Genomic DNA, 23,015 nt, shown 5'->3' on the forward strand with positions numbered 1-23,015 from the left:
GTCACCCTGTCTAATACCATATGTTTAATACCCAACGTTTGCCAGTGGGTATAAATAGACTCATCATTAGCATTGGAGATCTCAGTACCTCTGAGATGAGTTGGAATACCAGATCTCACTAATGGTGAACGCAGTCAAACCCTCTGAGCAATGTTCTAGTGTTACACTTATGCCCCTAATGCACATGAATATAATCATGTGTGTTTTGTGCAGATAACAGTATGCTTCTGCTATCAAAAGCAAAAACTAGTATTTCCATTGTTTTTTTACATAAACAGAAAACATTGTTCATTTACATTTTATCAAAGTTTCAGTCAAAATGCTCCAATTCTACTTGGGAAAAACAAAATCTGTTTAAGTTAAAGGTTTATTTATTTATTTATTTTTATCCTACTCTTATGAAGATTTGAAGGTTTGTTCTGACAGTGGCCAATGAGGCATGCATCCAGCCATAACTATGTACCACCATATTGTAAAGAATGCAGTTATGAACAAGTGTAGTTACATCCCTCCAACTGAATAGTCAAAGGATACAACTAAATGTTCAGAGAGGGCACTGGTTAGAGCCAAGGGCATAGCTTTGGTTTCAGATGTAGGACGCCAAGGACTCTACAAAGCAGAATGCTAATGGACTTAGTGCTGACAGAGTGGATCATCAATAACTTATATTTCTCATTTTTCTGTTTGATAGCTTTGTCTCTCCATCTCCACTGTAACACTCTGCCAGTAATGGGGTGTTTTATCTTGGAACTTGTTAGTGTGACCATGGAAATGAGTGCAATGTAACCATGAAGATGGATGTAGCCCACTGGTCCATACCAGAGAAACTATAAAAGAGGAGGGGACAGAAAATTGGTAGAAACATGCATGGGGAGAAGACATAATACTGAATATGTCATATATTTATGGCCTTTCACAATAAGCTGACAATCAGCTGACTGGTTTATATATATATGACTTTACTCTATACTCTACCCTCTATACTGCCTAGACAGTTGGTGATGGATAGACCAATAGTATAGTCCAATATTCAAGATTAATTACAAGCGTGTTTACAGTAAGCGCAATTAAATGATAAAAAAACTGTAAAATTACTCTAAAATTACTATTGTTGTTTTTGGTGCAACATCAATATATTTCTATTGTTTTAATTAAATACTCATGCTCTGGGCATAACACATTTAGGCATTTATTTTATTTCCGCAAATCCCAATAACTACACAGCAAATTCTCCAGTGTTAAATCAACACTATTAGTATTAACTTAACACTGAGAGTGTTAAATTATTACACTATCAGTATTATTTTAACACTAATAGCGTTGATTTAACACTGGTAAATTTGCTATGTAACTCTGAATTTTGAAATGCGTCCCATCCCCAGTGTAAATGCTTATGCTTAGGGTAGAGTAAAGTGCAAAATACGTAGGACAGCAATATTCCCAGACCAAGGTGGAGAACTACTGCTATGGGGGAGCTTCATAACTCCAAAAGTAAATATTTTGAGCAAGCGGGAGTAGAGACGTCAAGGAAAAGGCATGGAGCAGGTTGGTTAGCGCCCAACGCTGATGTTGCAGGTTTTGCAGCTGGGGTCCTTCTTGGCATTGACTGTGGACAGGCTCATGAGCTGGTGGCCACTGATCTCGGCTACCGCCCCCAGGCCTAGGTCCACCGGGTCTGTGTAGATGACCTCCAGGATGAGGTCCTGTGCATGCCGGAAGGTCAGGTGCCCGTCCTCGTCCTGTACACAGGTCAGGAAGCGGTTGTCTGCGATGTCCAGCCGGGGGAGCCTCTGCTTGCAGAAGTTGTCTCCTGGTGAGCCGCAAGGTGCGAGTACCAAGATGACGTAGTGGTATGCTGTGTACATGCAGTAGAAATCGGCGAAGTACAGGTTGGTGCCAGGGTTAAAGAGTGCTTCGGCTGGGACCTGGAAGCGGTATCGGCCATATGGAGAGTCCTGTGGTGGCTTGCCTGTGTTGAACTCTGTGTTGCAGCTGAAGAAGATGCCTTCCAGCTTCCCACTGATGGGCGAACCATGGCTTCCGCTGTTGTCCTTCACAGATGGCAGCATTTTGTTGTTTTGGGCCTCCCTGAAATGACAACAATATGTATATTTTAAGATTGGCATAGCAGCAAAATCATTCATTCATTCATTCATTCATTCATTATCTGTAACCGCTTATCCGGTTCAGGGTCGCGGTGGGTCCAGAGCCTACCTGGAATCATTGGGCGCAAGGCGGGAATCCACCCTGGAGGGGGCGCCAGTCCTTTACAGGGCAACACAGACACACACACATTCACTCACACCTATGGACACTTTCGAGTCGCCAATTCATCTACCAACGTGTGTTTTTTTTGGACTGTGGGAGGAAACCGGAGCACCCGGAGGAAACCCACGCGGACACGGGGAGAACACACCAACTCCTCACAGACACCCGGAGCGGGAATCGAACCCACAACCTCCAGGCCCTGGGAGCTGTGTGACTGCGACACTACCTGCTGCGCCACCGTGCCACCCCCAGCAGCAAAATCACACTTCTTAAATTACTGACAATGAAATTTGTGTTGTCATTCTGTGGTGGCCATTTTAGGAATTCTGGGTCAAAGCTGGGTCTCTGGATGGGAGGACAAATGACATTTATAATAAACTAATAAAAATAAAAATAATAAATCAAATGTTTCAAAACCCAACAAGTTGTGCTCTGTAGACCTTTCCCCTCTGACTACCACTGGATCTTCTGAATTATGAGAAGCTAGTGTTATGTAGTAGCAAGTAAATGTAGACTTAGTAGATCTTTCAGTATAAGAGGTTGTTTATAGCATGAATTTAGCATTCATTCATTTCTGTTGTGTATAACTCACATTTAGACTTCTAGTTCGAAATAATGGCTTGATTTAACAACAGAATTGCCCAGGATTTCAGACACAACAACATATCTTTAATATATTTACGTAACTTGCAGTAATCCCAGGCTTAGTCTACGCTGTATACAGCGTCCTCTGGATTTTTTGGCCATTTGATCACAGCATATATACACACACACACATATATATATATATATATATATATATATATATATATATATATATATATATATATATATATATATATATATATATACCTATCTACCATAACATTATGACCACCTCCTTGTTTCTACACTCACTGCCCATTCTCTCAGCCCCACTAATTACACAGGAAAACACTGTAGTTCTACAATTACAAACTGAAGTCCAACTGTTGCTCTGCATACTTTGTTTGCCCCTTTTCATCCTGTCCTTCAATGGTCAAGAACCCCACAGGACCACATCAGAGCAGCAGAGGTTGATCATTCTCAGCGCTGTAGTGACACTGACATGGTGGCAGTATGTTAATGTGTGTTGTTACAAGTGGATCAGACACAGCAGTGCTGCTTGAGTTTTTAAACACTGTGCCCACTCACCGTTTACTCTAGTAGACACACCTACCTCATTGGTCCACCTTGTAGATGTAGGGCCAGAGGCTCATCTGTTGCTGCACAGTTTGTGTTGGTCTTTCTCTAGTCCTTCATCAGTGGATGAAGGAAGCTGCTGGCTGGATTTTTTTGATTCATGGATAATTCTCAGTCCAGCAGTGACACTGAGGGGTTACAGAAAGCTCAAGCAGCCCTGCTGTGTCTGATCCACTTGTACAAGCACAACACCACCACCACACCAATCACTGCAGTGCTGAGTGTGATCCACCATGAAAACCATAGTTGTTCTTTGGTAGTCGTGTGGGGGTCCTGGCTTTGGAAAAACATTGTGAATGGCGGGGCGGCACGGTGGTGCAGCAGGTAGGTGTCGCAGTCACACAGCTCCAGGGACCTGGAGGTTGTGGGTTCAAGTCCTGTTCCGGGTGACTGTCTGTGAGGAGTGTGGTGTGTTCTCCCTGTGTCTGCGTGGGTTTCCTCCGGGTGACTGTGAGGAGTGTGGTGTGTTCTCCCTGTGTCTGCATGGGTTTCCTCCGGGTGACTGTCTGTGAGGAGCGTGGTGTGTTCTCCCTGTGTCTGCGTGAGTTTCCTCCGGGTGACTGTCTGTGAGGAGCGTGGTGTGTTCTCCCTGTGTCTGCGTGGGTTTCCTCCGGGTGACTGTGAGGAGTGTGGTGTGTTCTCCCTGTGTCTGCATGGGTTTCCTCCGGGTGACTGTCTGTGAGGAGCGTGGTGTGTTCTCCCTGTGTCTGCGTGAGTTTCCTCCGGGTGACTGTCTGTGAGGAGCGTGGTGTGTTCTCCCTGTGTCTGCGTGGGTTTCCTCCGGGTGACTGTGAGGAGTGTGGTGTGTTCTCCCTGTGTCTGCATGGGTTTCCTCCGGGTGACTGTCTGTGAGGAGCGTGGTGTGTTCTCCCTGTGTCTGTGTGGGTTTCCTCCGGGTGACTGTCTGTGAGGAGTGTGGTGTGTTCTCCCTGTGTCTGCGTGGGTTTCCTCCGGGTGACTGTGAGGAGTGTGGTGTGTTCTCCCTGTGTCTGCATGGGTTTCCTCCGGGTGACTGTCTGTGAGGAGCGTGGTGTGTTCTCCCTGTGTCTGCGTGAGTTTCCTCCGGGTGACTGTCTGTGAGGAGCGTGGTGTGTTCTCCCTGTGTCTGCATGGGTTTCCTCCGGGTGACTGTCTGTGAGGAGCGTGGTGTGTTCTCCCTGTGTCTGCATGGGTTTCCTCCGGGTGACTGTCTGTGAGGAGCGTGGTGTGTTCTCCCTGTGTCTGCGTGGGTTTCCTCCGGGTGACTGTCTGTGAGGAGTGTGGTGTGTTCTCCCTGTGTCTGTGTGGGTTTCCTCCAGGTGACTGTTTGTGCAGAGTGTGGTGTGTTCTCCCTGTGTCTGTGTGGGTTTCCTCCGGGTCCTCTGGTTTCCTGCCTCAGTCCAAAAACACATGTTGGTAGGTGGATTGGCGACTCAAAAGTGTCGATAGGTGTGAGTGTGTGAGTGAATGTGTGTGTGTGTTTGTGTTGCCCTGTGAAGGACTGACGCCCCCTCCAGGGTGTGTTGCTGCCTTGGGCCGCAGAGCAATTACTACAAATACTACAGTTGGTAATTGTTGGACTACAAAGTGATCATGTGTCATCAGTGGAGCAGAGAGAATGGGCTTTGAGTTTAGAAACATGGAGATGGTTGATCAGTGTAGATGCAACAGATACAGCAGCCATTTTTAAAAAAAATATATATATTTTTTTTAGTTTGGCAGCGGCCATGATTAAATCTATGTATCATCCAGCACATCAAAGCTTTATTCACTGATCAAATGCTGCTTGAAATACCCAAATACATCAAGGGATCTGGTTAATTCTTTGGCACTCAATTTATACTGGACTTTTCTCTTATTGTAATATGCGTTACAAAGAACACTCCAAAATGGCCGTGCTTGTTACATACATTCAGGCTGCTGCTGCTGAAAAATTTACAGAATGTGATTTTTCATTTTACATCCTAAGAAAACCCATTCTGGTGGTGCATTTTATATGTGGGAGGATGTTTTGATATTTTAAAGGGCTGTTTTGAAATCTGCTGGGGTTTTTCTTTTTCTTTTTCATTAGCGAGTGAAGCTACTCCTAGGAAGCTAATTATCTTACTGCAGCTGAATGGCTGTGATAACATATTCAAATCATTACAAAGAAGGGGGAAAAGGGAGAGACAGAATTGTCTTATCTGATGAAGAGGACAAGAACATTTACCGACTTCAGTTTGGTGCTTTTAATCTGGTGAAAAGCAGAATAAGAGTCTCTAGCATCAATTTTCTGCTGAATTAAGATAGAATCATTCTTCATGATTTTCTTTGACCACTGAGATAAAGGTTAAATAAAAGTTAGTTTGGTTATATTTATTAGTCGACCGATCATTGGCTAGGCTAAGCAGTCAGGGCTGGTTGACACCAAAGGGGTTCTCAGCAGGTTTATGACACATTTTTGTAAAATTTATGCTGACTACTGTGGTGAGGGTGGGTTAATTAATAAAAAAAATGACATTAAATTCCTGAGGCTGAGGAACATATGCTATTGAATGCTTCATAAAGTAAACAAAGTAGTAATTTTAGACTCAAATAACTTGTATAGGACCTAGAACCTGTAATGCATGGTGGATAACACCACAGGTCAGGGTTCCCCATTTGGGTAAGCACACCATGCTCTACCAATAAGAGTCCTTGGGCAAGACTCAATTAAAATTGTATGTCACTCTGGATAAGAGTGTCTGCTAAAAACTATAAATGTAAAAGTTACAGAATTCAAGTTGTCATTTTTTAATCTGTGGTCTTTTTGGGTCAAAGAAAATGCAGCTTCAGTCTTCAAAATTCAGCAGGATCTTGAACAACAGCCCTGCCAGGAAACTTTCAGATATAGCAAAAATATCAATAGATGCTGAAAAATGCTTCAACACTCGGATGCATTAAGCCTGTGACAGATTGACAGAATCAAAATCTGGAGTGTGTAAAATTACTTCTATATACATTTAGCAAATTTTTTAACATTTTTGTAACATATTCTTATTGCTGATATATTTATTTAAAAAGTATGAATGTTCTATAAAAAACAATAAATCCTAAATTATTCCACCTCAAGCAGCCAATTTAAACATCTTTCTAGTGTCTGTCACAGGGGAATGCCAGTCATAGTTCTCAGCAGGCCACAGACCTCCTTCCAATAGAAGGCACATGCAGCTAATTGGATTCCAAGGTGCTTTCCCATTTCATTTCATCTCCATTTTACTTTGGTGGCAGATTTAATAGAGCTCTTTTGTTGGCTCCATTAACTTCATCTGCACAAGCCACTGCCCCCACAGATCTCTGTGCACACGTACAAGGATAAAAAAAGCCTTCACTGAACAAATTTTTCACCTTCATTTGGAAGTATGCGTCTTGTTCAAAAAATGGACAAAAATTTGTATTTTAAGAATGCGTTCTCAAATGTTATTTATTTTGTTGTCTGAGGACCAATTTTTTCCATCTTTGCTCTACTTCTGGTTATACTAAAAAGGGTTAAGACGTTTGTAGACACCTGCTAATCCAACAGTTTGGTAACACTTTAAATTACATTATGTACCAGTAATGTACACCGTAAGAAAAATAAGTACTGAGTAAGTAAAGAGCATGATACTAGAAATATGTGGTTTTCTTACAATTCATTTAATCATTTCCTCATTAGTCAGCTATGTACATATAATGCCTCAGTACATACATTCTAAACAGTGTTAAATATCTCAGAGGTATGTGATAATGATTACTGTTGTAAATCACAGTGAATTGAAAAGAGTAGCTACGTTCCTTATTTTAAAAAAATGACTGTAATAGTCACTTGCATAAATCGTCATACTTTTAATTCAATTTTGTAATCTATAAATATGATGAGAAGTACAATGGATTCAGAACATAGTTACATGCCTTTTTTGTAAAGTGTTTGTAAGATATACCAAATAATAACCACATATTTCTAGTATCATACTCTTTACTTAGTCTGTACTTACGTTTTCTTACAACTTACTTAACAGGTATGTACTCTGTACTTATGGCATGCCTTATTTTTGAAATGTTTGTAAGATACCCAGTAATAACCACATATTTCTAGTATCATGCTGTTTACTTACTCAGTACCTATTTTATCTTACAGCTTACTTAACAGGTACTTTCTCTGTACTTACCCAGTAATTAGCAGGCTGTAATTTAAAGTGTTACTGGGAAAGTCTTTACAATATGACGTGGTAGGAAGATTGCTGTGAGCTTTTGTCTGCATTCGGCCAGAAATGGATTATTTTGTTGATGCACCAATGTTGGATGAATAGGTCTGAATCTCCAAAAGAAATTAGCAGGAAAGATTGCAGGATATAGCGTTATTGTAGGTATTTCTATGCATTTACATTCATGGGACAACCAAAAACCTTAGTTCTAATAGTCACAGTTCACTACAGATTCCTGTCTACCAGAAAAAAAGAAAAGCAGGCCTATGTGTTGTTAAAATTTTATGAAGCAGGGAACTTAAAGTTGGTACAGACCAGGGTTAGATTGCCCTTTCAGGTAATCACACCACACTACACTAATAATGCACCAGGCATCTAAAAAAGAATTAAAGTGATGTGACAAAGTGGTTGGATGTCTTTCATTTTCAGTAAGAGCTGGTAATTTCCGACAGCAGAAGTGAACATTACCTGCCAGCATGAATGGAGAGTAAAACAGCTTAAATTTAAAACATGGTTAAGGTTTTGAGTCATTCTCCATGAGCGTCTGGCACATGCTGTTAATTTAAATGTAAGTTCACAACAAACTGCAGAATGGAGAAGTATAATTGGTTTAATTCTGTTAAAAGCAGTGTAAGTACATGCCTGGCATGATCGAAGTACTCTTTGTGCTGGTTCCGGTAGAACACAGAGAAACAGAGCATCCTTCCTGCGATGGCTTCAGCTTTCTCCAGCAGCTGAGAGAGATGGACCATGGAGTAATCTGAGCAAGACAAGGAGCAGAAGCACCAGAATCAGTCTTACTCTGAAGAAACCATAGCAACAGATGCCACAGATAAACACAAAGGATTTTTGGTAGCTAAGAAACAAGCCAATTTAAAGATTATTGTCAGTCATTTGGATAAATCAGGTCATGATGACTACTTATACCACTTATGAAAACTGTTCACTTTCTTAAAATTCTTTTTGAATTCTATAATATTTCATTTTTAAGAAAATACACCTTCTCAACTTGTTTCTAATATATATTTATTAACTTCACACACTGTCACACAGTTCCAGGATCTGGGATTGTGGGTTTAAACCCCGCTCAACTTGTCTGTGAGGAGTGTGGAGTGTTCTCTCTGTGTCCACATGGGTTTCCTCCCGGTGACTGTCTGTGAGGAGTGTGGTGTGTTCTCCATGTGTCTGCGTGGGTTTCCTCCCGGTGACTGTCTGTGAGGAGTGTGGTGTGTTCTCCATGTGTCTGCGTGGGTTTCCTCCGGGTGCTCCGGTTTCCTCCCACAGTCCAAAAAACACACGTTGGTAGGTGGATTGGCGACTCAAAAGTGTCCGTAGGTGTGAGTGTGTGAGTGAATGTGTGTGTGTGTGTGTGTGTGTGTGTCTGTGTTGCCCTGTGAAGGACTGGCGCTCCCTCCAGGGTGTATTCCCTCCTTGCGCCCAATGATTCCAGGTAGGCTCTGGATTCACCGCGACCCTGAACTGGATAAGCGATTACAGACAATGAATGAATGAATGAATGAATGTACATTTTAGCAATAGTGTGTGAGGGGTATTATGATGTAAATTATATTATTTACAGTGTCCTATTCCTTTTAAATAGCAAAGAAAAAATTAAAGCATGTATTTTACATTGAAAATCCTTTATCTAATAATATGGACTATTACTATATTGAGAGAACACATTTAACTATTGGACTTTTTCTGCACATAATAATGCACACATCCAAGTAATTGTTTAATAATAGTCTAAAATATTGGAAAATGTTCAGTAAACATTCAGCTCAATCATTTGCATACATCTGTAAAGTTCCAAAACTGATAACCTGTAATCTGTATCCTGTAATCAAGGGAAAAATACATATTGTGTCATCAGCCATTAACTTTTGAAGGACCTGTGTCAACTGGGACTTGTGGAAGGCCCCTTATCTTCATTCACTCCACCCACTGGACGATTTCGGGTTGTTTGGGCACAATAAAGGTTGTTTGGCTCTATTCCCTTGTTCACTAAGTTCTTTTGAGGGCACAATTAAGAGCAGCATTGAGCAGTATGGCTGTGTATAAATATAAATATAAGAGAAAGGGGAGATTTTTATTTCACCTGCTGTACAGAACTCCACAATCTCACTCCAGTCTGAGACAGCATAGTCTCCATCACTCTGTTTGGATGCAGTCTGTACGGCTACAGTGTACTCGGTGCGGGGGCTCAGGAACCAGTGCCCCCTCACTGTCATGGGCAGGGGCACGGCCTTTGCTACCAGCTTGGTGGGTACATCCTGGAAAAAAACCCAATTATGTAGCAACTGGAATTTTGCATACTGCTGAAGATGAAATTGCTCTGTATTGTCAAGAAAAGAGTTATAATTGCTCATTCATACATACCTTATGTTTAAACTTGTTGGCATTCTTGTTCTCTTTCTTGTTGAGGTCAATGAAGTAGTGTGTGATGCGCTCCTTGGCCCTGGAGTCCATGTCCCAGCAGATTTTGAAGGAGTCACAGGTGATGTTGCTGATTTTGATGTGTTGTGGAACAGGGAGCTCCTCCATCTCAGCAATACCACTGTCTTGAGACTTATTTCCTAAGAGAGAGATAGAGAGAGACTTTGTTTGTTTCAGCTCTTCTAGCTCTGTCAGTAACACTTAAAAGCCTGTAACTTCGAGCTGACATCAAAGATGTCCCATATGGAAACAGTTATACAACATATCACATGTATCAGAAATTATTACAGCTTCCATTCTTCTTGCTTTCCCAGAGTGTTTGGGATCATTATCTTGCTGTTGAAATCTGATCGGTACCTGATATTAATTTTAGATCTCTCAGTCCATAGAACATTTCTCCACATTGGAACACGTGTATAGTATCAGCAGAGCAACATTTATTGTTTTTTTGTGTTTGTTTGTTTATTTCTTTTCTCTGTAAATGCTTCTTGAAAGCTACTATTACTTTGAGATCCATTGCGATTTCACACATGAATGAAAAAATGTTCATTACAATTCTTCATAAAAATGAGAATGTAGTTCATTTCACTCTCAGAAAAACAGGTACGGTAGAGGTATATTATTGGTCACTAACGGTACAAAGAGAGTAAATGTACCTTTAAAGGTACAACAGTGTTTAAACATCCAATTGTGTACCCTAATTGTACATTATATACTCTTCTCCAGAAGGAGAGGTGAATTTTTGTAAAAACTTTGCCAAATACATAAACAATAAAAGTCCTGGAGATGAAATCAACACGACTTTAAACTCTACAATTATGTTGTAGACCACAGAGACAGCAAAAGGTACCACCACAGTGACAAATTTTCTGACAGTGTAGTTTTGAAGCAATACCATATGGTTTTTGTATTCAGCGTTGTTTATTTAATTATTCCAACAGAAATATTTATTTTCCCTGCTCCATATTAAATGTCTCAGATTTAGTTAATGTGTTGCTTAGGCAAATGCTAAAGCTGGGTTCACAGTGAAGGTCAAATCAATAAAGCTGTCAAAAGAATTACTTGGTTTGAGAGAAACTCATTTATATAGGTCATCACAGTCATAAGCGCAGACACTGCACAATTTCAGGAAGCACTAGCTGGGTTTGTTAATGTCAGCCATGCGTGAGAATGCTGCCCACTGACCAATAGGATGTGCACAGCTAAGAGTATCAGAGAAGTGCCCAGAAACTGGGTCATCTTCAGTGTTTGAGCGGATAAATTAGTCTAGGTGCTCAAAACATCACCAGTTTCAGCTGTAGCTAAATAACAGCATTTTCTGTGTCCATGTTTTCCTTTTGTTACATTGCAATTCTTCCATGCACATGTGCAGAATAACTACCCAAAATGATTCTGGAGGCATAATTGTTGCAGAAAACAGGCGGGATGAATGTGATTGGTTAAAAGGATTGGGCGGACATTTTCAAATGCCACATCATAAACCGGTAAAGCTCCACCTAGACCCTCATAAATCTGCCGCAGAAGTGGCTAAATTTTATTGCATAACAATCTGCAGCTACTTCTAAGGCAGTAGTTAGAGGCAGCAATTTACATTATCCTCCATTTAAACAAAACAAAGTACTGAAATTTTTGCAACACCTCTAACAAATTAAGTCCACAGTATATTGCACATTTACACTTCCAGAGACAGTCAGGGCAGGAAAATAATGAGGGTCTAGATGGAGGTTTACTGGTATATATGAACACCCCCCCCCAAAAAAATACCATTCCTTTTTAACCAATCACATTCATCCTCGCTTGTTGGCTAGTAACTTATTGCGTACCTTCTGCCTCGAAGGCAGCACTGCCTCCAGAAGCGTTTTGAGTAGTTATTTTGCACATATGCTTCTTCCATGTTCTCATTTTCAAAAACAATTTCACAATCCAATTATCCAATTTAGCTATTGCAAATTTCATGTTAGCTAGGATTAATACAATCATATACAATGTGTATGTCACAAAGCCTCTTGTTCTCTTTACATAGACAGATAAAGGAGAATTGGATGGTTCCTCAGCTGCAGGGGCAGTATGGGGAGACTTTTATTGCATTATTAAAGATTAACTGTACATTAAATTGAGAAATAAAGAGTGAGTAAATAACAAGGTCCTTGAGGTGCTTCAATATAAAAATATGTCTGTTTTCCAGTTGTTTTCCCAAAGTTTAAACATGTCCAGTTATTCGGAATACCTGCGGCTATTCCCACCATCCACATGACAGTCTATTCACACACAGCTCAGTGTACAATAATGAATGAGTAGAGCTGAAAGAGAGGGACATCCTGGGGAACTGATCCACAAGAAAGCTACCTGCACAGTCAGCTAAAACCAGCACCCCGCCACATACACACAGGAAATGAAAAGAGCCCATTCAGAAAGGCTCTAGAGATGAGACCTCCATCCTGTCCTCCACACAGATTACTGCCTATAAATGAGAGAGAGAGAGAGAGAGAGAGAGAGAGAGAGAGAGAGAGAGGTGGAGCTAGAGAGAGAACATGAAATGCATAAAGAATGTAACAAAGAGAAAAACAAAAAGAGAAGAAGAAATAGAGACTTATTCTACACGTGTAGAAGACATTATTATAAGATATGTCTCCCTGAGGCATTCCTTTCTCCATCCAGCAAAAAATCTGCTTTTAGACAATAAAACACTTCTGTGTTTTAAATATTTTCTTGTTATAAAACACACAGGCAGTAAAGACTTCAAAAATAACTCCCAAAGATACAAGCTCTTGCTGGCTCCTATCAAGACAAGCCCCAGGATAAAGACAAGTGTGGGCTTTGGGAAAATTGGCATTCTCTCTCTCTCTCTCTCTCTCTCTCTCTCTAATTACAGTGCAGCAGGTCGTGCTGTCACTGGAAAGCTCTAAAAGCGTTGAGGCTAAAATTAATTGCTGGGCTCATCTCTCTTAACACACACTCACTCACACTCACACACATCGTAAGAGGTGAAGTTGGTGTAAACATTGCGTAGACAAGGCCAGGGAAATAGTGTGTGACAAAAAGTGACAAAGCTAAACGGGGCTAGTCTCCCTAGAAATAAAGAATAATTTTAGCCTGTTTGTGTTTGTGTGTTTTGAGTGTGTGCATGTGAGCCATCATTATACTAGGGTCTCAGTTGTGGAATTATAACACAAGTATTAACACTAACATTATAACATGCTACTAGGTCTTTCCAAAATGTTGCTTAACATTTATGATAGGGGATGACACAATGCTTCTGTAAGCAGCCAGAAAATACATTAATTGAAGCTGTATTTTCAAGGTAAAAATATTATGCAGTGTTTTTTGTTTAGAGAGGTAGTCAGGATGTAAATAAATATGAATATCATCACTGTCCAATTAAAAATATGCACATCCCAAAATGGTAGTATTACAGGAGAAGGAAAAAAACCCTCTTAACTTTCAATTGAAATCAATGTAAATTGTATTTCAAAATAATTTTGAAGCATTTCTATTGGTCAATTCATCGTGAAATGTTCACACAATGTAAAGGACAGCTGCTGTGTTCCAGCTTCAGTAGTAAACTAAAAATCTACAAAAATGGAGATACATGTTTTTGATTGGACAGCGATGATATGGTATTTGGTGTGATATAAAGTAAGCCATAGCACATATTTTTATCCCACGCTCTTTTTGATAGAACAATCTGATAGAATTTATGGCATGTTAGAGCCAGTTTTAAGATTTTACAAAATGTGTGATTGGTCTTTCCCTCTTTGCGCCCAGTGATTCCGGGTAGGCTCCGGACCCGCCACGACCCTGAACTGGAAAAGCAGTTTCAGACAATGAATGAATGATGATATGTCAATATATTCAAGATATAAGATATAAGAGTGTGGTGGGCCCTATGTGAATATGTGATATTTTACGTCTTATCCTGTGTATGATTATTATTAGGGGTCCAAGCACTGCAAGTGCTGGAGCCCTATAGTTTTTGGTCTGTTTCCTCTTCTTCTTCTTCTTCTTCTTCTTTTTCTCAGATGAAACACGATGGGCAGACCAAACTGTAGGTCCTACAGACTTGCCATTTGGTCAACTGGTAGTAAACCCCCCCCCACTACTCAGGCGCAAAGAATCAACAAAAAACGCGTTTACGTCTGTATCTCCTACCCCGCGTGGCATAGAGATGAATTTCTTTTTTTCCATAATTCCTCAGGTCAGACCCTACAAAAAAGCCTCAAGAAACCATAAGCTCCGCCTACTTAGATTTTAAGCTAATTTGCATAATATTGCCCTGTGAAGGACTGGCGCCCCCTCTAGGATGTATTCCCGCCTTGCGCCCAGTGATTCCAGGTAGGCTCTGGACCCACCGTGACCCTGAACTGGAAACGAACCAGCCAAAAAATAAAAAAACAAATTTCTGTCAGTGATTTTTTTTAAAGAGATTTATTAACTGTGGTAATAAGTGCATGGTAAAATATTTTTTTATGTTTGCAAACATATGTGATTTAATGTCCTGGCTGGATGTGATATTTTAATATACAATTCTTTAATAGCAGATTTCTACACAAAGGCTCCACCTTCTGTCCAGTCTGATGTCATGGGTTTTACATTAGTCTTTAAGATTAGATAAAAATAGAATTACTGAACCCACCATCTTAATGCAGTCAACAACAGGAATATGCCTGTAACTGAGATATCAGTCTAAACTTTCAGTCCAAGGTGACTGAAACCTTTTGAGAGCAGGTTGTTTAAGTGAAGGCTGAATGGATGGACCTTGCAGTTGTCCCAAGAGAAGTTGGTCATTTCAGAATGTGATTTCCATAGTAGTGATGCTTCACAATGACCAAAAAAATAATAATAATAACACTGGTCTCTCACATATGTGTGAGTAAAAAAATGGATGCTGAATCAGATCTATGTTTAAAACTCACTGTAGTACCTTTTCACTGCAAAGTTAGACTCAGTTCAGTCCTTTCACTAAAATAGTAAATGGTAAATGCATATCTACGCTTACAGCATACAAGTTCCACAGAAATAGAGCAAAACGTTTTGTGTTCTCTGCGTTGTCTAAAAAAATCCAGATGCCACAAACAGAGAGAGAGAGAGAGAGAGAGAGAGAGAGAGATCCTAGCATACCAGACCAAGACAGTTTGCTTGTTTTTTTACTCATTTACAGAAACTGGGGCTTCGTAAACATATTAGAGTGGTTTTGAGCAAACAGACCGGAGAGCAGAAAATGATGAGGAAACAGCTGAATTTTATAAAAAGTGTTTTTTAGTTAAAATTTGATTACATCACCTTTAAAGACAATCTATAAAAAGTGTGTTTTCCATCAATTAAAAAAGAAGAATCTGCATTCTAAAGGTTAGTGGGGCAGGAAATAACATTTAATCTATTTAACTGCTTCATCTTTATCAGCGTTATGATGGACCTGGAATCACTGAGTGGGAGAACACACCAAACTCAACACAAACAGTGGTCCAAGGATTGAACCCAGAACCTCAAGATCCTGGAGCTGTGTTGCTAGAGTGCAATGCTGAACAAGCTATTTAAATCAATGTAATTGAACTAAAACTTTCACATAAGCTAATTTAAATTAAGTAGGTCCATGTGCCATCATGATGCTTAGTGCTTGTGCCTATAAGATGACAAAGAGCCCTGTGGATTTAATTTTATTAAAGAATTTTAATCCTGGTCTCACTGGACAAAATACTCCAGCGAGAGCTGGTCAGTGCCACCAAGAACAAAAAACTCTGCTAATCTGCCTGAACTCGAGCTTATGCCTGGATCAGGCTACACAATATTTTTGTCTTTCATGATGTTCATTATGTCAGATTAGCACTATAAATTCATGCCGTGTCTTGGTCGGGAGACTGGCAATGCTACATGTTTGACATGGACCATTGCATGAGTTCAGAGTTTCTTTGGGAGGCAGGTCAAGAAACTTTCAATCATGGCTAGAGAAGCACTGTGTGTGCTGCTGGCAGTTTTGTGTTCCAAAAAGAAGAAGAAAACACAATTGTGGAACCTTTCCTGTGTGTTTCGAGGAGGAGAGAATAGACTGTCTGTCCTGCAAAGAGAACTTGAGGTAATGTGTTAACATGTCAAGAACATATCCTCAGTTTTGTTTTTCCACCTGACAGCTGCAGCAGTGCTCTGTCCTCCTATTGGCCATCATCAAGGAACATGGCGTAGGATATGTCAGATTAGGTGAAAAGATGCCCAAAAATTCTAACATACTAGATTTTTGGGGTGGTGTAATGGGGCATCCCAGACACCACATCACTGATCTTTGATTATGTCACACTACCAAAATCTGGATAAATTTGTGTTGTCTGATCACAGCATTAGAGCCATGTTCAGTCCCAAAAAACAACAACAATGTAAAATGTATTGCTTCCATTGGAAGACCAACCTGTACCAGGGAACAAAATAGTGTGTAGAGGCAAGCCTAGCTAAGTAGAGTAGGTACCATGCAATAGAAAAGCAACATTAAAATTCCCATTTGAAAAATACATTTATAATCAATGATCGTGTTTAATTTAAACATTTTTATTTAAAAAATGTGAACATGACATGAATGATTCAACTCAACTTCTCACTTATGAATACCACCCTGTTTGTAAACCAGATGTAAGTCTACTACATCCTCTAACACACCAATGTAAGGCCCTAAAGCTACATATCCAAGCTGAGAACTGTTCAGGAACCTTTGAAAATGCAAGAGTAATGGGACATAAACTAAAGTGAAAAGACCCAAAGAGGATCAACAGGAGCTGCATTTACGATTCGCTGAAAAACTGAGTAATCTGAGGCTTAATACACAAATGGCTGTGATTACAGCAATCCTCAGAGCTTAACTAAACTGCATTTGTGATGGAAGGCAGTGGAGCTGCTGCAGGAAAATGACGTTCAACTACAAGCCTAATTCCTGCTTCCTATCCTACATAACATAAAGACGTAACAGTAATCCCACAGACATGCAACCATGCAGTACTAATTGAGAGTCACCATCCCTGTCATCACAGTCAAGTAGGCATTTTGTCCACTAAAGTGAGCCTGACTCCACTAGCTTCCACTACCTTAATTACAGGGATATACAAGGCACTGGATGCCCTGTCCTGTCCTTCTTTTCTTTACGGACCTCTATTTTTATCGTCTCTCTTTCCATTGCTTTTCCTTTTTCACCCACTCTTTTGATCATTGCCTGTTTCTTCCTGTTTTCCTTCTGCAGATGTTTTTAGGGCTATTTCTAGCACTGATTTTGGATTTTCTCCTTGTAAGGATACTGGAACGAGAAAGAATGACAAGGATGGATGCGGTTTATAAAAAGCCGCAGTGGGATTATTAGAATGTCCATCTGTGATTATGATTAGTGTGTTTTTTTTCTTGCCACTGTGTAACATATGCCTCAGGGACCTGGACATTCAGATTAATCCTAGTAAACAAAATGTTCAAAACAAACACTGTTTGCATGATTTACTGCCAGTAAATCCAATTATACACATAAAAATGTCTCTGTTCTCCCTCTGTCTTCTGTTTTTCTTGGCTCAAAGAAGCCCCCTGAAGATTGCAGTTCTCTAAAGAGGATTTTATGAGAGTCTGTATGCTACTGCATTTTTTCTCAGACTTGATTATCTGCTTTGATTCTATCTTAAAAAGGCAGCTTGAGCTAGTTAAGTATCATAAAGCAGCAGAGATGATAATTAATTAAATTATATTATTCATTAATTGTCTGTCACACGGCACAAGGCAGGAACACACCCTGGAGGGGGCGCCAGTTCTTCGCAGGTTGACACACACTCACACAGTCACTCATGTACTCACACCTAGAGACACTTTTGAGTTGCCAATCCACCTACCAATGTGGGTTTTTGGTTCACGGGTGGAAACCCAAGCACCTGGGGGAAACCCACACAGACACAGGGAGAACACAATAAGCTCTTAGCAGACAGGGCTTGAAGCCAAAATCCCAGGACCCTGGAGCTGTGTGAAAATGACACTACATGCAGTGCCACCGTGCCACCCTATATTATATTATATTATATTATATTATATTTTTATTATATTATATTGTATTATTTTATAACTATAGTTAATATTTGTATTAGTTTATTTTTTTCAGTAAGACTTTTTAAATGTCTATAAGCAGACACATGCAAAGTTGAAACTCGTTAGTATTAAAATATTGTTGATGTCCAGAGGAAAACATGTATTTACATTTTTTATAGAAGGAAAATCCTGCTTAATTTTCAATGCAAGTCAATGTAAAAGTGCAGGCATTACGTGCAGCTGTTTAACAGCTATTTTAAAAGCTTGCTGTGAACATCCATGTTAATCTGAGACATTTTAATTATGAATTCTTTCTTGTCAAATAGTACAATTTTTCACAAAGTTGGTGATAGGAACCAGACGTCTGAAGAGATCATAAAATGTAATTTAGTTAACACCCATTTTCTTTAAGTTCCCTTCATTAGACAAATTTAACACTTTTTAAACTTCGATTCATGTTGTTATTAAATTTGTTGTCATATCGTTGCCATTGTGGTTCAAATCTTTTTTGTGAATATTTCATGATTAACAGACCGCCAAAATATCATGTCATGTTCCATACTTTATACTTATTATCAATCATCATTTTGCATTCATTTACAGACCATAACATTCCAGTATTAATGTTTTGTAAGATATATATTGTATGATTTATCATCCCAGCATATTCTCCACTGGCAAAGACAGTCATTCTTAAAGTTGGAATGCAACATGTGCATGTTTTTGAGGCGACACTGATCAGATTACATTTTCTTGTTGTTTTTTTAAGTGAAAATAAGACACCCTAGACTATATAATTGCTCTTTAGTGAATTTAACTTGGGGAAAACGTAAAACCCTAAACATGGCCTATGAAAAAGTTTTTTCAAATTAAATAAGGTTAAAAAAAACCTTATTTTCACTGTGAAAATCTTCTATGGACACAAATGTATCAACATATCTGTATTCAAAATATATAACACAGGGACCGCTGAAGAGGCAGATTTCCCTCCATCTCCTGTACCTTACACACTCTCCCTGTAATCTTTTGCGGGAAACAAGCAGTGATGCAAGAGGCTAAGACCAGGGCAGATTAGACAGACAGTCCCTTTTCGAGGTTAGTTTGTTTTACCTACCAGCTTCCGAATGCTTTCCTCTCATAGATCCACTAAAAGAGTCCTTTCCCGTGCAGTTTGAGTAGAGTCCAGGGCGGTCATGGCAGAGTGTCCCGCTTTACCACTGACCCTACTGACCAGAGCACTAGCCTCAGGCATCTGGCTTAGAGAGAGGCTTAGAGTTTGTTTGACAAGCCTGGCACTGTTCCATGGGGAGGAGCATGGATTATGTCATCAGGAGAGAGAGGGTGAGAGATAGAGAAATATGAAATTGTGTGATTTTTTTTTTCTCTATAAGCTCCTGGCCATTAAATCCAACAGCAACTCCATTAGGAAGAGGAGTGATGTCCCATCATTCTGTACCCACTTTTAATTTAATTCTGTATAAACCCTCCCTCCCTTTCTAGACTCCCCTATATTGCTTGGTCTGTCATTCTTTTTCAAAATGTTGCATCATATTTCAGTCTCGGGAAAATCTTGTTTTTCATCTGACTTATTTGTTTATTTGCCTTGTTGTCATGGAAGATAGAGTCTTTTATCTAATGTCTTGCCCAGTGGGCGACAACGTTTGTTAAATGATTTTAGACAGTCATAATTTTATGAGAGGTAAATCCTGCCAAAATTAAAATGGAAATAAAATAAATGAAATGAAAATGCAAATACCTTTCTTGCCATTTATTTTTCCAAACATGCACAAATGTCATGACATTTTTAAACATGAAATTAAATAACTTCATTTGAAATTCTGTTTTTACTCAAGCATGGGTCAGCACTGACAAAATTAAAATTAAAATTAAAAAAGCTTTTTGTCATATCACTTTCAAAACTATGCTTGTATTTCATGGTCAAATCTTAACTGAAAAAGCTAATGAGGAAAAGAAAATTCAAATGCCACTGTGGCTTTGCTTTTTCATCATGAACTTCATAATAAGTATCAAAATAAAAATGAAAATGAAATATGTATTCAGCTTCCCATTTTCAAGTGCAGTATGGAACAGAAGGGACAACATTAAGATGATACTGAAAAATGGATAAATAAAAATCAAAGTGACCGTTTAAGATTCATTTTCAAATCTGTACATGTTTTTACTGACAAAAAAAATGAAAATGAAAAGTACTGGCTACTGCTGATTTCTTTTTCATTTTCCAATTTGCCTTTTCATTTTCCACTTTAGATTTTTTTTCAGGCGGAAAATATTGTTGATTAGCAGGTGGTGGGGTGGGTAGAGCCTAGCTAAGACCCTTGTCAATTAGACAAAAAGTCCAATCTCTGATTGTGTGTATTATTTGTAAATTTGTACAGTGAAACCACAGTATGGTACCATGTTAGGATTCCACCTGTGCAACAAGTCTAGTCATGAACTTTCCTCACTACTAAATATTCCAGAGTCAACAGTCAGGGGTGTTAAGTGGAAGCAATTAAGTTAGTATTAAGTGGAAGCGATTGGGAATGATAACAAAGTGGTAGGCCATTTAAAATTACAGAGTGGGTCTGCAGAGTCAATCGCTACAGATCTCCAAACTTCATCTGGCCTTCAGATTAGCTCAAGCACAGTGCGTAATGAGAGCTTCACGGAATGGGTTTCCATGGCCAAGCAAGGCAATGCAAAGTGTTGGATGCAGTGGTGTAAAACACGCTGCCACTAGACTCTAGAGCAGTGGAGACATGCTTATCTGTCTGGCAATCCAATGGACAAGTCTGGGTTTGACGGTTGCCAGGAGAACAGTACTTGTCTGACTGCACTGTGCCATTATGCTGTGGGGTTTTTCCAGAGTTAGGTTCAGCCCTTAGTTCATTCTTTAGCATACCAAGAGATTTTGGATAATATTATATTCCCAAATTTGTGGGAACAGTTTGGGGTTGGACCCTTCTTGTTCCAACATGACTGTGCACCACGAAGGTCCATAGAGACATGGATGAGCGAGTTTAGTGTAGAAGAATTAACTGGCCTGCACATCAGTCCTGTCCTGACCTCAACCCGACAGAACAAGTTTGGGATGAATGAGAGTGGAGACTGCGAGCCAGGCCTCCTCGTCCAACATCAGTGTCCGACTGCACAAAGGCTTGTTTTGACTCAAATGTGACCCAAGTTGACTCAAAACCACTTCTCAGAAACATAAAACCTGAAGTTGCACCTTAAAGGTATGACACTTGACTCTGACATAAGACTTGAAACTAACTCAAATTAACGCAGAGGCTTTAGACTAGACTTAAAGTAGAGTTTTAGAGTTGGCAATATCCCAACTCTAAGAGCCCAAAGTAAATTAGAAGAGTTATCTATAGGTAGCTATTTATTATTGAAATCATGGAGCACAAAAGTTGTTTTTATTTTGACAGATGTAAACAAATGTTATGAAATCTGAGCATAACATTTTTATTAATATAAAAAATATAAAAGTAAATCATGCTGGAATTGGTAATAAATGATAACCCACATCTCTTGTGTGGCCTTTGTCTTGTCTTTCAAAACATCTCTCTCCATAGTCCAGTTTTGGTCAGTATATGTGCAGAAAACAAAAGCAAGCAAATAGGAATGCCCCTCCACATAGTGCATGGATTCTCCATGGCCATTTTCATGTGACCACATCACAATAAACAACCAGAGCGCCTGAGGCCACTGACAAAGCGTGTGTTCATTCAGCCTCGCTTTGTATGGGCCACTCCACTGACTCCTACAAGGGCCCTATTCAACATGGTCCCTCCCTCCAGTGAACTACATTGCTCCCTCCACTCCCCTGCTGCCATGGTATGGGGGAAAACCATGCCTTTGTCCTATTCATGATGGAGAATAATTAACACTAAACATGACAAAGAGAGAGGCTTATACAGTTGCGAGATGCTTAAGAAAGCAAGAGCTCCCCTCTCCATTAGAGTCAGTCCATTCCTTAACATGTCTTTATGTGGATGGACTGGTAACGCAGTGCAGTGCAGAAGTACACTGAAATATGGCTGGCTTTTCAGAGTATGACAGAAAAGGGGGTATATTGAGGGGTACAAATGAGCTGAAGTCATTAAAGGGAATCTCTAGTGAGCCTGGGAGAAATGTGTTTTGAGCCTTGTAAGTCCCTCTAGAATAACAGTGCAGCTAATATTACAATAGATTATTCTCCAATGAGACTCGTGCAAGTTACATCATCTCAAATCAAGTACAAATAGACACAAATAAAAACAAGTATCTGTGATGTGTTACTTGTCTTGTCTTGAATAGTCTTTATATTGTAGAGCAGAGATAATAAGAGTCCTTATTCAAGAGGTAACATGATGAATTCTGATATGTCAATTTATAGTAAACAACTGGCAGATGGCCACAGTTTGAGAGAATACACAAAAAAATGTGTACTAGTGTACTTTGCCCTGATATAATCCTGCATAATAAAGAAAAAAATAATCAGTCTAGACAGAATATAATTGTCTATTCTCATAACTGTACAATTGGCCATGTTCTTTATGAAAGCATGATTTACAGACATTGCTCCATATTTTGCTACCTATGTTTCTCCAGCTCAGTTTTAATTACTTTAATACTAAGACACATCAAACCCTACATTTTGGTGGGCTTACAATTTATATCTTGCAGGTTGAATTAAGCCAATGGGCTGCCTTTGGGACGTAATTTCATCTATAAAAATGGACAAAGCTTATCAAGTTCTCTTTTAAATATAGCATATAAACTGTATGCACCCCTACAGTTATATAATTCATCTATTTAATGGTGAAATCATTGTGGACGTAGCTCATTTGTGCCTTCACAGCTTGTAAAATCTTCACAGATAAACTTAAA

General features: G+C 39.5%; 1 protein-coding gene across 2 annotated transcripts in view; it reads right to left on the reverse strand.

Annotated features, from left to right (window-relative positions):
• Positions 1-1,548: 1,548 nt before the first annotated feature.
• The window catches only part of phyhiplb (phytanoyl-CoA 2-hydroxylase interacting protein-like b), a 34,299-nt gene continuing 12,832 nt past the window's right edge, over positions 1,549-23,015 (reverse strand). The window contains exons 1-5 of one of the 2 annotated variants that reach the window (XM_066665557.1): positions 19,255-19,381; positions 10,050-10,246; positions 9,769-9,943; positions 8,313-8,430; positions 1,549-2,088 (exon numbers count right to left, since the gene is read on the reverse strand). In XM_066665557.1, coding sequence (XP_066521654.1) covers positions 1,551-2,088; positions 8,313-8,430; positions 9,769-9,943; positions 10,050-10,246; positions 19,255-19,279 — 1,053 coding nt within the window. In that variant the 5' untranslated portion in view covers positions 19,280-19,381 and the 3' untranslated portion in view covers positions 1,549-1,550. Of the gene's footprint in view, positions 2,089-8,312; positions 8,431-9,768; positions 9,944-10,049; positions 10,247-19,254; positions 19,382-23,015 lie in introns of those variants that run through there. The other variant, XM_066665556.1, reaches the window with a different exon arrangement.

The sequence above is a fragment of the Hoplias malabaricus genome, chromosome 3 (genome assembly GCF_029633855.1).
Source record: "Hoplias malabaricus isolate fHopMal1 chromosome 3, fHopMal1.hap1, whole genome shotgun sequence".
Lineage (NCBI taxonomy): Eukaryota > Metazoa > Chordata > Actinopteri > Characiformes > Erythrinidae > Hoplias > Hoplias malabaricus.